The following is a 15,275-nucleotide window of genomic DNA, read 5'->3' as shown; positions in this document are numbered from 1 at the left end:
ATATGAGGCAAATATCTCATCCCTCTGACTATTTAACAAGCTAAAATTAATTCAAGGAGCTAAGATTTGGCAACTCATAGTGGACTGTGTGTCTAAATACATCGTGAAAATAGCAGGCAACAACCTGTAAAGATAAATGGTTAGCCTTTGACCCCTCCCCACACCGCTTCAAACTGAGAATGGATTCAGCTGTTTGCTATGAATTAATAAGCAAATGTCGCTGCCAGATTCCATTTGATAATGACTGTTTCACACAGTAGTGAAAGGATATAATACATTCTATATTAGATCAGAAAAAATTAAATGTATCGGGCAATTGTTATGTGATACTGTGAGTAGTTATTAGCTGGGGGTTAACAACCCAGATCCCATGATGATGGGCTAACTAAATACCCAAGCAGAGAGATACAATTCATAGTCTGAAAAACACTGCTGCTGTTTTCAAGGTTAGAACAATGGTCACAAATTAATATTTGTGTAATGCTATAGCCGTGGCTAAATCATGCCATACCCCTGCCTCCTGGAGCTTACAGTCTCTGCTCCTGATCTTGCAATTGACAGTCCACATGTACAGTGCTTTGTCAATTGCAGGATTGGGGGGGGATGGGTCCATTCCTGTGAGTTGCTAAGCACAACTGCAAACTGCTGATTATCTTCCACCTGGGTTAAAGTCAGTAGCAGTGGAGTGCCCTCACGGGATCAGGCACTAAGTCAGACCTGGAATGAGGACAGATGACTTCAAACAAAGGAGTGAGCTGGAGAAAGTAGAAATTATATATAGGAAGTAATAGAGCTACTCCCATTGACATGAGTGGGGAACCTAGCTCTGTGTATCTAGAAAAAGGCAAGTTAAAATCATTTTTAAAAATTAGATCTACTCAATGGCTTTAAAAATGAACAAAGGAAAGGGTTAAAAGGCCAAACTAGGAACATTGCTAGGATTAATAACATCAGGGCTGGTGCTGCAAGCACTTTAATGCATTTGGTTTCCTTTGCTCCCTTCGATTTCCGTGGGACTGACCACGCATCTGAGTGAAACTGCTCCTGTTTGTGAGTGTTTGAAGGGCCTGGCCCATAAACAATGAACAGAGACTGCAGTAGCTTGGCCTGGGATAAATGCAACAGCTGCCATTTATATCATTATCCCCAAAATAAACCCCCCTGCAATCAGCAAACCAGAGAATAGGCTAATGCATTGTGATGGCCATGGGGATGTCTTCAGAAAGGCAGAGTGGGGCAAATCGTTCTGCCTTCAGTTAGACCTGTGTGAATTCCTAGACCCACCCTAACCCATTGGGGTCCAGCTGAGGACAGAGTTTATCCCTGAGAAAGCTCGTGTAGTTCCGTGAAACCCCTCCTTTCCTTTGCTGGGGCGTCGAGTACGTTCCGCACCGTAGCAGACCACTTTGGAGGGACATTTAAGGGAAAGGGCATGCAAATAACAGGTGCACGTCACTTGCTCCAGTATATTTTAAATATGAGACATGTTCATTGTAAAATGCAGTGAGGGAAAAAATTGTTTTCTTAAATGGGCAAATGTCTGAATTCATACATTGGCAAATAGCTATAGATAGAAACTGGAATTATTGCTCTGACTACGCTGTGTGCATGCTTTTCCCTTTCATAGAATATCAGGGTTGGAAGGGACATCAGGAGGTCATCTAGTCCAACCCCCTGCTTAAAGCAGGACTAATCCCCAAACAGATTTTTGCCCCAGATCCCTAAATGGCCCCCTCAAGGATTAAATTTATAACCCTGGGTTTAGTGGGCCAATGCTCAAAGCACTGAGCCATCCCTCCCCCCAAACAGATGATCAGCATGACCCAGATGGGGCTCAAACCCACAATCCCCAGCTCCGGAGGCTGATGCCTTATCCATTAGGCCACTGGGTCACCCTTTGAAATTTGTCCCCAGCCCCCACCTTTTGGATGGTAAACTCTTCGGGACAAGGCCTGCTTTTCTATAGGTGTATGTCTAGCATCCAGCACAATGGGGTCCCTAATTCTGACTCAGGACTTTGGGCACTGCTTTAATATAAATACAAAGATGAACAATAACAAGTATTATGTTTCAGTGACACCTAAGCTTGGGATCCTCTTGAACCAGTGATCGGCAGCACTTCCTTCTAGGCGCAAGCCAATAGCTTCTTCAAAAGGAAGGCCACCCAATCAGCTGCCCAGCAACACACATTTCTTAGTATGAACTCTGTGATAGAGCATTGCTTCTTTGTTCGTATTTTGTTTAATGTATTTTGCATGCAGACAAGTTACTACTTACGCTCTTCATTCCTATGATTTGCTGGCCCATCCAGGCCTTTCTGTATTTATCTGTGGTTCTGCATCTCTTTATCAGTAAGTAAACCTGTGAGGTGTACTTTGTGAGGTGGGACTATAAATGTAACAGTGCTAGATCCCCAGTAGTAGTGACATTTCATTTAGCACTGCAAGAAGACAAAATCTCATAATACTGTTCCCCAAGTCATCATGATACTATCACTAGTTTTTAGGATTCTGCCACTTGAGAATAATTCTCAGATAATAAAACTTTATTAATCCAACCAAGACTGACTGGAAAGGTATAAAATATTTTATGTCCTTTATTAATCTTATGCATATATAGTAAATTCATCTGTATAACTGCTTCCAGCTATTGTGTAGAGCTGTTACAAAAAATTATGAAGTCTGGCACTGCAGTTTCTAAATAAGTGTACAGTAGAAGATTTTACAGTAAAATAAACAGGTTAATTTTATAATTATTACTGTCCTGTGGGAGAAGAATTATGTATGTTGTAATCAGAGATCAGGATTTTTTAAAAAATGAGTTAAGTAGAATTGACAAAAACAGCACCTCCATGGACAAAAATCTTGATTTCTCTGTTAGGTGAGTGGTACTGAAACTAGACGCTAGGGAGGTGGTGGAGTCTCCTTCCTTGGAGGTTTTTAAGGCCCGGCTTGACAAAGCCCTAGCTGGGATGATTTAGTTGGGAATTGGTCCTGCTTTGAGCAGGGGGTTGGACTAGATGACCTCTTGAGGTCCCTTCCAACCCTGATATTCTATGATTCTATGATATAAGATAGAAGAACATAGAAATAGCCATATCTGATTAGACCAGTGGTCTGGGTGATCCAGTCACAGTAGCTGGTTGAATGTTTCCCAGGGAAAAGTACAAGAAACCTCTAGATAGACAGCTCTAGAATGACTTGCCCAAAGGGGAAGTTTCTTCTTAATGCCCACAATTTAGTTGTTGGCTTATGTCTCAAGTCGTGAAGGTTTAAATCCATTCCAAATTTTAAAAAAACGGGGATGATTTTATCTATTTACATGTTTGATTCCTTTTTGAAGCCTATAAAATCTTGGCCTCAATGATAATTGGTGGCAGGGAGTTCCACAGGCTAATTATGCATTGCAGAAAGAAAGTTCCTGTGATCACTTTTTACGTTGACTTTCAATTTCATCAAAACACTAGCCAGACATGCAGTCTGAGACACTCATATATTTACTGTGTATTTATAGACGTAGTTACAATGACTAATCAGGGACAGTGAAACAAGTAAATGCTTCCTTCTTGGAGTAATTGTCTTGTGAAGCCAAATAAAAATGAATGGAATACTTTCTGCACATGTTTATATTTAACAAGGAAAGCAGACCAACAGAGCATTTTAGTCGTGGTTAGAAACTAGATTTTTGATGTGCTGAATTGCTGACCAGCTATCAATTGAAAAAATTGCTGGGAAACTTAACAGTGAGTGCTTTAATATACACGTGTTAAACTACAAGCACTGCATGTAAAGACAGAAGCACTTGCCTTGGCAGAAGTAGCATTCTCAAGCAGGGCTTCATCTCCTCTGAACTCAGGCATCCCGTTTGCCCCCACTGTCCATCATCTCAGTGTCATGCATGAGTCTGAGGATTCCTTCAACTCCTGTGTCTGCAAATCTGCCCATCTCCCCCTCTGAAAACACTGTCTGCGTTTGCCACTGCCTCAGCTCCAACTCCTCTGACCTCCTCAATGCCTCCATCTTCTAGTATGGACTATTTCAACTCCTTTCTCCAGGGCCTTCTCAAGTTGCCACTCTCCAGCCCTGGAGAAAGCTGCTGCCCATCTTCTGACACAGATATAGGAGCATGCCCACATTGACTCAGAGAATCATAGAAACGTAGGACTGGAAGGGATCTTGACAGGTCATCTAGTCCAGTCCCCTGCACTGAGGCAGGACTAAATATTGTCTAGACCATCCCTGACAGGTGTTTGTCTAACATGTTCTTAAAAACCTTCAATGATGGAGATTCCACAACCTCCCTCGGCAATTTGTTCCAGTGCTTAACTATCCTTACAATTAGGAAGCTTTTCCTAGTGTCCAACCTAAATCGCCCTTGCTGCAATTTAAGCTCATTACTTCTTGCCCTATCCTCTGTGGTTAAGGAGAACGATTTATCACCCTCCTCTTATGTACTTGAAGACTGTTCTCATGTCCCCCCTCAGTCTTTTCTTCTCCAGACTAAACTCATTTTTTTCAATCTTTCCTCATTTTTTAATAATTTTTGATGCCTCCTCTGGACTTTTTCCAATTTGTCCACATCTTTCTCAAAGAGTGCTGCCCAGAACTGGACACAATGCTCCAGTGGAGGCCTTATTAGTGCTGAGGAGAGCGGAAGAATTACTTCTCGTGTCTTGCTCACAACATTCCTGCTAATACATCCCAGAATGATGTTTGCTTTTTTTTGCAGCAGTATTACATTGTTGTCTCATATTTAGTTTGTGATCTGCTATAACCCCCAGATCCTTTTCTGCAGTACTCCTTGCTAGACAGTCATTTCCCATTTTGTATTTGCGCAATTGATTATTCCTTCCTAAGTGTCAGACTTTGCATTTGCCTTGATTGAATTTCATCCTGTTTATTTCTGACCATTTCTTCAGTTTGTCAAGATAATTTTAAAATCTAATCCCGTCCTCCAAAGCGCTTGCAACCTCATCCAGCTGATATCATCTGCAAACATTATAAGTGTATCTCTCTATGCCATTATCCAAATTATTTATGAAGATATTGAATCCTTAAACTTGACCAGTTTCCATTGTCCATGTCCAGAATCCAGTTCAAAATTACCCTCCTTAGTTATGAAACTGCACGTAGACTTGCTCCACTGGCCTTACGCTTTACTCACATAGCACCAGCCGCCTCTCTGAGCCCTTACACACGATCACTTTGGTGGTGCAAGTGCCTTCAGCTCCGCAGCTCATGCGTTCCGGAGCCACCTTCCTGAATCTCTCTGCGTCATTGACTCTCCATCCATTTTCCACATTTATCTGAAAATACAACTTTTCTCCTTGCCTAAACCACTAGGTTGGCTCTAGCTGTTCTTTCAGTTTTTAACTGTGCCGCATGTTGTCTGGCTCTGTAAAGCATTCTGGGATATCATTTTAAAGAAAGGTGCTATTCAAGATAATGCCGTTGGGGGAGGTTTTCAAAGACACAAATGGCAAGCAGGCATCTTATTCTCAGGAAAAGGGAATTAGGAGTCTAACTGTAAATATGTGCTTTTGTAAATCTTTCCTTCTATTACCAAATAGCATTGTACTTTATACTAGTTTATATGACTTCTGGTGATATGCAATACATAGATATGCTGAATGTAATTTAATCATTTAACATGTGTTCATCTAAACAATTCCTTTGCAGGAACAAAACAGTTTTATCACCATTGCTCTGATAGTTTCTGTGTGTGTAACTCTCTCTCTCTCTCTCTCTCTCCTTTTGTAGGTAACACGGTAGCAAAGGATAAACCTATGTGTCATTGCTGGAACAATGGGATTTGCAGCTGTGTGGCTTGTCTGTTTTACATAGTCCTGTTTTTTTCTGAGAATACTGTAGACTTTACACTTCAAACTTACAAAATTAGTGAGAAAGAAGGACAATACTTCTCTTTTTGACTATGGTGGCACTTCTTGATACAGGATTTTCCCATGCAGAACTATACACTTTTAATTAAAAAAAAAAAAAGAAAAAAGAATTATGAGTCTACTGAAAATACACCTTGGATTCTCCAGGATCCTATACCTGCAAGCAATTCATAGACACAGAGACCTGTGCTTCTGAAGCACATCAACTATAAGACTTTATTTACGGCACTGAAGGCTGTGAAATCATTTAAACGATTTTAGATCTTTCAAGTAGCTTGGGGAAAAATGGTTACATTAGAAAGAACTGGCATAAATTCATTAGACGGTACCATCTATCATGCAGTACAATGGACCAATGTAAAGCTGGTCTAAAAGCTAAATGAACCTAAGGGATAATGGTAATAAACCATGTCTCAATGCATTTTCAGCTGTGATTTAGTAAATATTGATACTGTATGAAGGTGAAAAAATGACTCTCGTAAATCAGTAGCATTTAGTATATGCCATACTTTTTTACAAGCTGTGCAATTATATTTATTTCCTTAGATAGTTCCAGGTATTTTAAATTTTACATTCATAAGTGGCAGTGAGGGAATGTGGGGAAGAGACTAAATCTGAAAGTAGATATAGATTTTATTGTCCTAAATAAATCCGTTCTCTAAGGGAATAACAAAGTATAAATATTCCTTGCCTCTTTGATTCCAGATATGGAAGAGAATTTAGCCATTAGCTAGAAATATTTATTCAGATGCTTCAAAACAAGAGAGGAAACTAGAACTGCATAAGGAAAGCTTACTGGAAGAAGGGTAATTTGTTTAGATTTTCATAGCGTTGGCTGTATTCTAATAGGTAACTGACTTAAAATTCATAAGTCCTAGATAAAAAAAGGATCTTCACTTTCAATTAGTTCTAGTTTATAATGATTATAATAATTAAGTGTCCAGTTCCTTGACAGACTAAATTTTCAAGCTGATACACTTTGTGACACATAATTGTTTCATATTATTTTAGATGTATCTCATTCTGTTTTTCTTACTTGCCTGACTGTTACACTTTTTTTTTGTCATCAGACTTCATAAATAGAACTGTAAAAGGAAGTGCGGTTGCAGCCAGTCATTTCATGGTTACATCATTTTATGGCTTAAGATGCATTGGAATAGAATTACATGCAATGATGCAGACAGATCTCATGCAGATTAACTGCTAACCCAGCTATTGAATACATTGTTATGCTTTATGTAAATATTACAGTAATAACATACAACTGGTTTTTTATATATCCAGAAATGCCAAAAAATGGAGACTGTTGCACTAATTTAGTTCGCTGTGCACAAGCTTTCTAGCTTATGGGGAAAATATCGTCAACAATGTGAAGCTGTTTAGTTTCTTTTGTTGCAGTGAGTATAAATATCGATCCAGTCTTACTCCCATTGAAATCAATGGCAAAACTCCCTTTTGATTCCCATGGGAGGAAGAGCAGGCCCTATATTTTGATTTTGATTTCTCACTTTTAATTATGTACTTTGATCACCGCTGGGACCATGGTGGCTATTGTATTTGTTAATAAGTAAATGAGAATTTTTCTGCTACATGTTTTGAAAGCTGCATAGTTATTCCACCTAACAGCCTTTGCCCCTCTGATGGACTCAACATTTTGATTTTTTTTTTCATTGTAATTTAAGACAAAATGTAAAGAATCGCCTGAAGGATTTAAACTATTTGGATGCACTCATGCTCAGTGATATAGTTTTAAGTGAAGATTGTTGTTACTTTATGTCCTGGTAGCCTAGGCTTAATTATTATTTATCTATTGTGGTAGGCACTGAACATAGAATAAAACACTGTCCCTAGTCGAGAGAGTTTAGAATCTAAATAGACAAGGCAGACAAAGGTTGGTAGAAAGAAGCGGTTGTTGTCCCCATTCCACAATGGAACTTAGGCTGAATCTCCACTATGCCTGATTTGGAGCAGAGACTTAAACGCAGGTTTCCCACCTCCCAGGAACTTGCACTAGCTCTCGGGCTACTGGCTAGTCAAGGATGGGTCTCAGCTTGCTGGCTTCTGTGAATCCCTCTCTTAGGTGCCTCGCTTTCCCCATGCATTGTACAGGGAGCCTGGGCAGCTGTGAATTCATTGGGCAGCAAGGTGGCTAAAGTTTGTCTATACTGTGCACTCCTGACGGCGGCGTGTTGAGTATGTGCACTGCACGCCCACACAGCATGGGTATAAATAGCCGTGTAGATGCTGAGGCACTGCGTAGGTGAGTAAAGACGTGCCTGAAGTCTGTGGGTATATATCTCACATGGCACTCTACAAGCCCAAGCAATGCCTTCCCCCGTCTACACCACTGTTTTTAGCAGTGTAGCGTCCTGCTACTTTCTGGCTCCAGGAGCCTTTCCCTGCTGTCTCCCCTTTGCCAGGGCCTTTCACTGACCGGTGTAGCTGCACACGGCTGTGTGGACACAGCCTGCTTTCAACTGTGGCGTGTAGCTACACGTACACTACATGCCGCTGCCAGTGGTGTGCAGTGCAGACGTAGCCAAAGAATCAGGCACTGCAATGCTGATGCCTAACATCAGTTATGGATCTAGCCCAAAGTGACTTGCCCAAGATCTCACACGATCAGTCTGTAGCAGAACTGAGAATGGAACTCAGGCATTCCGTGTCCCAGTAACCACAAGGCCATTTGCCTTCTCCATGGATGGAATAAAGGCAAGACAGTACCTTACATATCTAGACTCAGACGTACTGAAGATACCTTTTCAGAGTCACTAAAGAGGAAGAAAACAATGACGTAAGTTCAGTAACACAGGTTATGCAATGTACAGCTTGCCTTCCTAGAACATCCTCCTATGATAGTGATTTTATATTTATAAAACAGCTTTCTTCTCAAAGGATCTCAGGTTGATATACACCCTTTCTGGATTCATTGCACATACTGTAATCTATCTAGCTTTAGGTATGGTGCTGCCCCTTCTTCTAACACCAGTGTCCTGTTTCCAACATCAGCATCACCCCTCTGCTGAGTGGTAGAATTCTAGGGCCTTACAAATCCGCTTCCTAGTGGAGGAGAAATCTATAGTGCAGAGTCTGGGTATGTTCTAAATGTAACTTGCTTTATTTACCTATATACACCAATCCTGGAACAGAGATGGTCACAGACATCATGCAGGCAATCTTCTCTTCCAGAAACCCCAATGCTTGGCTCCTAGGAAGCTACTCTCTCCTGAGAATTGTCTCCAAATATAGAGAATAATGGAGAGAGAAAACTCTCTGGTATCTGCTGCTGCATCTCTCAAAAGGACCACAGCATATAAAAAACATACAATAATACAGCATTTCTTCAAAGACTAAAACCTTGCTCACACATTAAGAAAAATATGTGTAAATCTGTAAGACTATATGTAATAGTACCATCTGGTGACTCTCACTATAATAATAGGAATCACTTCAGTCACTAATGAAAAACAGGAACTTCTCCACAAAACTTTTAAACTGTTTGATAGCGCACATCAACCCTACGGAACCATTTAGGACTTGAAGTGAGGAATATTCTAGCTAGCAGAAACTATATGGAGCTTTTGGGTAGGCACAATGCAGTTGCTTAAATTGGAATTAAGAGAGACATTGGTATTAGCATAAGTATTCTTGCAAAATCCATAATGGTATAATTAATGTCCACAAACCAAACAGCTCATCTGAAAGACAGTACCTGCAGCAGCATCCTCAAGCACCAGGCAGTGGCATTGATTCTGGGTAGACTCAGAGAAAAGAGAGCTTATCTAATTCTGGTAGCCCTTGACTTCGGGTATGTCTACACTGCATTGTAAACCAGGTCTGTAGGATCTGGGCTTGTGGACTTAGTCATTCCAAGCTCATGCATCCACACTGCATTGTAAACTTCGGTTTACAATTGCTGGACCCCGGTCTCACAGCCACGCATGTCCATGCTGCACTGTGCAGACTTTCTGACTTAAGTCTGCAGCTTGACCTGTGTCCACACTGCACAATGACAGGGGTTGGACCTGAGTCGCAGTGGTACTCTGATCCACCTCCCATAGCAGGGTCCTAGGGTCTGGGTCTGACATGAGTCAAACTGATTTATGGGGGGACAGAAGGGGAGCTTGGGCTCAAACTTGAGTCAGAGCCTGGGCTTAAGGTAAGTCTACACTGCAATAGAAAAAGTGGCATTGAGTCGCAGAGCTCGAGTCAGCTGTCTGAGGTTCATGGAGCTCGGGCTGCAGGGCTGTAAAATTGCAGTGTAAATGTTTGGGCTTGGGGCTGGAGCCTGGGCTCTGAGATCATCCCCCTCTTGTGGAGTCTCAAAGCCCGGGCTGAGTCAGCTAACCAGGGCCAGTGGTGGCTGTGCTGCCGATCTTTTCTTGCAGTGTAGACATATCCCAAGAGGTCTCTTGTCCAAGTAGAGACCCAGACCTACTCTGCCTAACGTTGGAGATTTGACTACAGTACTTCTCATTGCATGGAAGCAAGGTGGCTGAGATCTACAATCCATTCCTGATGCTTGCAGTATATATTGAGTTCCACTTGATCTGTATTCAGAGTAGCAGCCATGTTAGTCTGTATCCGCAAAAAGAACAGGAGTACTTGTGGCACCTTAGAGACTAACAAATTTATTAGAGCATAAGCTTCCGAAGAAGTGGGCTGTAGTCCATGAAAGCTTATGCTCTAATAAATTTGTTAGTCTCTAAGGTGCCACAAGTCCTCCTGTTCTTTTGATCTGTATTAACATTTTAGCTGAGGGATCAGGACCCCATTACAATATTGGGGCTTTTGGGCATTGCCATAATATAAGTAAGAATAAAAGGTAGGATGCCCAAAGTGCCTAAAGGCATGTCTATGCTGTGATTAAAAAAACCCCACGGCACCGAGTCTCTGACCCCAGGTCAGTTGATTGGGCTTGTGGGGCTCGGGCTTGCATGGCTAGGAATAGCTGTGTAGACATTTAGACTTAGGCTGGAGCCCGGACTCTGAGACCCTGCAAGGGAGGAGGGTCTCAGAGCCTAAATGTCTACACTGCAATGTCTACACTCACCGTCCGATCCCTAGGAGTCTGAGTCAGGGGCAATGCCACGACCCATTTATTGCAGTGTAGACCTACCCTAAGTGACTTAGGAGCACATGTACCACTGATTTTCAATGGAACTTGGGCTCCTCAGGGTATGTCTACACTGCAAAAAAAGGGGTGTTCTTAAATCGTGTTAACTGACCCATGTTACCTGAGGTTAAAATAGCAGGGAAGCACAGCAACTTGGCTTTTAAACTTGGATGAGCAGCGTGAGTTAAAACCTGTAGGGGAACCTGCCTGACTGAGTTAAAGGCCTGCTAATGAACCCAAATTAGCTAACCCAACCCCCCCCTTTTATTTGCAGTGAATAGACACACTTGGCCACTCGTGCACTTTTGAAAGTCCCACCCAACATTTTTAAATGGTCTTTTACAAGCTAGTCCCCTTCGTCCAGTTCCGTCAATGTAGGTGTCAGCTCCCACTTTTACTCATCTGGAGGGAAATTCACATAGGTAATGGTTTAGAATAACAGCCTCATTAACGTGCAAGAGACGTTTTGCATTTTATAAAGCCCTGTGGCTCTATTATTGCTATGAAGACAAAGTCACCCACAAGAAGAAATTAATTACTGTTAGAACACTTCAGGGGCTGTTCTACCTCAATGCGTGTGTGTGTGTAACTCCCGTTAATGCTAATGGAAATTTTGTGCACTTGAAAGTTCAGGAATGTAATCACATGATTACAGCGCGTGACACAAAATGATATTCAATGAAATCTCGCCAGAGAAATCACTATGGGCTACATTGAGCTTCTAGGCCCAGCCCTAGGCAAGTGTCAGTGTTAGAGAATGCCAGGAAGGAATTGTGTTCCTGCAGAGAAGTCCGGTATTACATCTTTTTATTGGGTGCAGGTTACTTCCCAGTTCACATTGACTCAGTGGCGTAGTGGGAGTGGATGTGTGTGTGTGTGGGAGAGGTGACAAGGCTCTGGCCTCTCCATCCGTTACCACCCCCTTCCAGTCCATCTGCTCAGTGGGTGGAGGAGGGAGGATTGGGCATGCTCTCCCTGCATGGCTGAAGCTTGCTCGGCCATATACCTGCACAGTCCTATGGGTGTGTGTTTTTATGATAAAACACATTTAACTAATACACTGCCTGATGAGTGGTTGTAACGCAGGGGCCTCTAAGGCTCCGGTACCAGCACTTCGACTTCTTCATTCGGCTCAGGGTGAAAAGGAGAAAGTGTTTAACTCTCATCAAGGGGAATATCCTAGAACTTTCTACTCCCCATCTCAGAAATGCTGGAAGGAAGGTGTTGGGGCCATTTTAACAGTGGAACAACAAGGCACGTGGCTCCCCATCTCATGGGAGGTTTGTTTCATTATCGACTTTGGCCAAACCATGCTCACACTTGCAGTCGTGACTCTGTTGACATGACCGAGGTGGCACAAGTAACTAGAAGGCAGAATGTGACCAACTGACAATGACAGGGACCGACTATCCCCTTTGTGCTTTGATCTATGAAGTGGGGGAAGGATCAGTAACCCTACTCACTGGTCCCCCACCCTCTTCTCTTATTGGCTGCACAGAAGACACCATGTGTGTTCTCTGCAGTTGCTGGTAGAGGGAGGAACATAAGAACGGCTGTACTGGGTCAGACCAAAGGTCCATCTAACCCAGTATCCTGTCTACCGACAGTGGCCAATGCCAGGTGCCCCAGAGGGAGTGAACCTAACAAGCAATGATCAAATGATCTCTCTCCTGCCATCCATCTCCACCCTTTGACAAACAGAGGCTAGGGACACCATTCCTTACCCATCCTGGCTAATAGCCATTAATGGACTTAAACTCCATGAATTTATCCAGTTCTCCTTTAAACACTGTTATAGTCCTAGCCTTCACAACCTCCTCAGGCAAGGAGTTCCACAAGTTGACTGCGCTGTGTGAAGAAGACCTTCCTTTTATTTGTTTTAAACCTGCTGCCCACTAACTTCATCTGGTGGCCCCTAGTTCTTGTATTATGGGAATAAGTAAATAACTTTTCCTTATCTACTTTCTCCACACCACTCATGATTTTATATACCTCTATCATATCCCCCCTTAGTCTCCTCTTTTCCAAGCTGAAAAGTGAGTCTCCATGTTGAACCAGCCGGGAATTTCCTTATAGAAATGTTCTCTGAAGGGTTTGGCCAAGCATGGATAGGAGCATGGCAGATGGGTGGGAGGTAGGGGCGGAGGAGGAGTAAGGAGGTGTTGGTGGAATGATTCAGCCTCAAAAAACTACATGGCCTCAGGAGCACAGTTCTTTCTGCCTAACTTTGTCCTTGGTGTCCTCTGCCTGAGCTCATGATGTAGCCCATAGTAATTATCCAGTGGGATGTTCTTTTGATAGTCTATCCAGCTATAGTGATCCCATAGAGTAACTGGATCCCTGAGACTCTGGTGATCTGCAGAGCTGCATAACTAGAGCGATAATCATCGTTCATTTTCCAGGGGCAACTAAACGACCCATATGAACATCACTGAGAGAGAGAGAGTGCTGAAGCGCTTTGCAACAAGTGGAAAGTCATCCAAACTGTAAGATGTGAAAATTAGGAACATAATTCCCATATACATAATATATCATCTCTCCAGCTGCATATCTATGCATCCCAATCCATACCTCCAATGAATTTCCAGTTTAGGAAACCAGTGGGTTTTTTTTGTTTTTAATTGCTACATTTTACAACAAACATTTCTCTTCTCTAAAATTCACTAGAGCCACTGATTTGCAAGCAAAACAGACTGCTGTTTGCTTACTCTTTAAATTGTGTCCCTCAAAGTAATCTACTTCAGGGGTAAAATCAATGTAAAATGCATTACTCTAAGTCCCAGCAAAGTAAAGTACGAACTTTGTGAAATAACCTTAACATTCACAGGGCTACCCTCCACCCTCAGTTAGACTTGCACAAACCCTTCAGAGTCTATGAGTTCACACAGGTTGACATGAAGGCAGAATGATTTGTCATACTGAATCTTTATGAAGACATCTCAGACAGTGGAATGCATTAGCGGGTCCATTAGGAACATTGTACAAAAGCTTCATGGGCAGGTTTACAGGAATACGGCACTTCTGTTCTATTTAGGGCCCCATCCAAAGCCCGCTAGGTCACTGGTAGTCTTCCCATTGCTTTTAATAGGTTTTGGATCAGGCCCTGTAGGCTGCAGAGCACAAGTGTCTACTAGCAACAGATTAACAATCAACTGATGTTTTGTTTGCAAGGCCTGTTGCCCATTTGTAATACTTGAAAAAGAATGTACTGTCCAAAAGATGGAACTGTTATAACACAAGTGGCGGAGAGGTGCAAATATGGAATTCAGGTCACGTTAAGAACTTCAAATAGGACTTGAGAAAATTCTGTGTATTTACCTTATAAAATTCAGTGGGAAAAAAATTACTTTCCTATAAGGTTTTTGTATTTATGTGTATATATATATTGGTATATATTTGGGAAATGGTAACATTGTGGTTATTCTTTTACAGTAGTCAAATGTAAATCATTGCAAAGGAGATGCAAATTCTTGCAATGTTGCCTTGCAAGATTTTTTTTTAGTAAGTTTAAATAAAGCAAAACAGAATTTAGTGTATCCCTCAAAACATGAATGGCCTACCTGATAATAGCAAATGCGCACCTGATCTCTTGACATACAAAGCGAAGATGACAGATGCACTGTCAAAATACAGATCTATCAAATTCATAATGTAAATCTACCCAGAGCTGCGTTCCAATAGCGATCTAAGGGGAAACAAACATTTTAACTTACAGAGTAACCTTGTAAACAGGAACTTTTTACAAAAGACCGGGATTAACAATTTATGAATTGTAACAGGATCATGCAGAAAAGGCTACTTAGCATTGATTTTTGGCTGTGAATGACAACAAAGCCAGTCTCTCTGTTCCCATGATACAGTGCACTGTTCTAATGTCTGGTTGTATAAAGATTCATAGGCTATTTGCATGAAGTCATGTCAGATACTGCATCTTTCATGTTATTCATTTCATGCTTGCTGTCTCCTCACAAAAAGCGTTAGATTTTCTTATTAACACTCTGGCTCTGATTCCATGAAAGGGAACAATCTCCGAATCACGTTAGCACACAGAATTTTGCAGTGAGGAATGGCTCTGTAATTAGGCTTGCATCGAGTTTTGTAGTTAAATCAGGGATTACATCTCTTTTCTTATGGATGAATAATTTAGTATATCCTCCCTAGATTTATAGCACTTACCCTTTGTGAAGAGAAGGAACTTTGTGAGAAGTAAACTTGTTAATTAGATTATAAATAACGGTTATCACATGGGAACCTTAAGAA

General features: G+C 41.7%; 1 protein-coding gene and 1 non-coding gene across 4 annotated transcripts in view; one reads left to right on the top strand and one right to left on the bottom strand.

Annotated features, from left to right (window-relative positions):
• The window catches only part of TAFA4 (TAFA chemokine like family member 4), a 120,193-nt gene extending 105,649 nt beyond the window's left edge, over window positions 1–14,544 (top strand). For all 3 annotated transcript variants that reach the window (XM_042849979.2, XM_042849978.2, XM_005297810.4), the window contains one exon: window positions 5,760–14,544. In XM_042849979.2, coding sequence (XP_042705913.1) covers window positions 5,760–5,929 — 170 coding nt within the window. In that variant the 3' untranslated portion in view covers window positions 5,930–14,544. The remainder of the gene's footprint in view (window positions 1–5,759) is intronic.
• TRNAR-CCG (transfer RNA arginine (anticodon CCG)) lies at window positions 1,820–1,892 on the bottom strand. The gene has a single exon. It is a non-coding gene; the product is annotated as a tRNA-Arg (tRNA).
• Window positions 14,545–15,275: the final 731 nt, after the last annotated feature.

Source organism: Chrysemys picta, chromosome 7 (assembly GCF_011386835.1).
Source record: "Chrysemys picta bellii isolate R12L10 chromosome 7, ASM1138683v2, whole genome shotgun sequence".
Lineage (NCBI taxonomy): Eukaryota > Metazoa > Chordata > Testudines > Emydidae > Chrysemys > Chrysemys picta.
The sequence above is the reverse complement of the archived record's forward strand: the minus strand, read 5'-3'. Positions and strand labels throughout refer to the sequence as shown.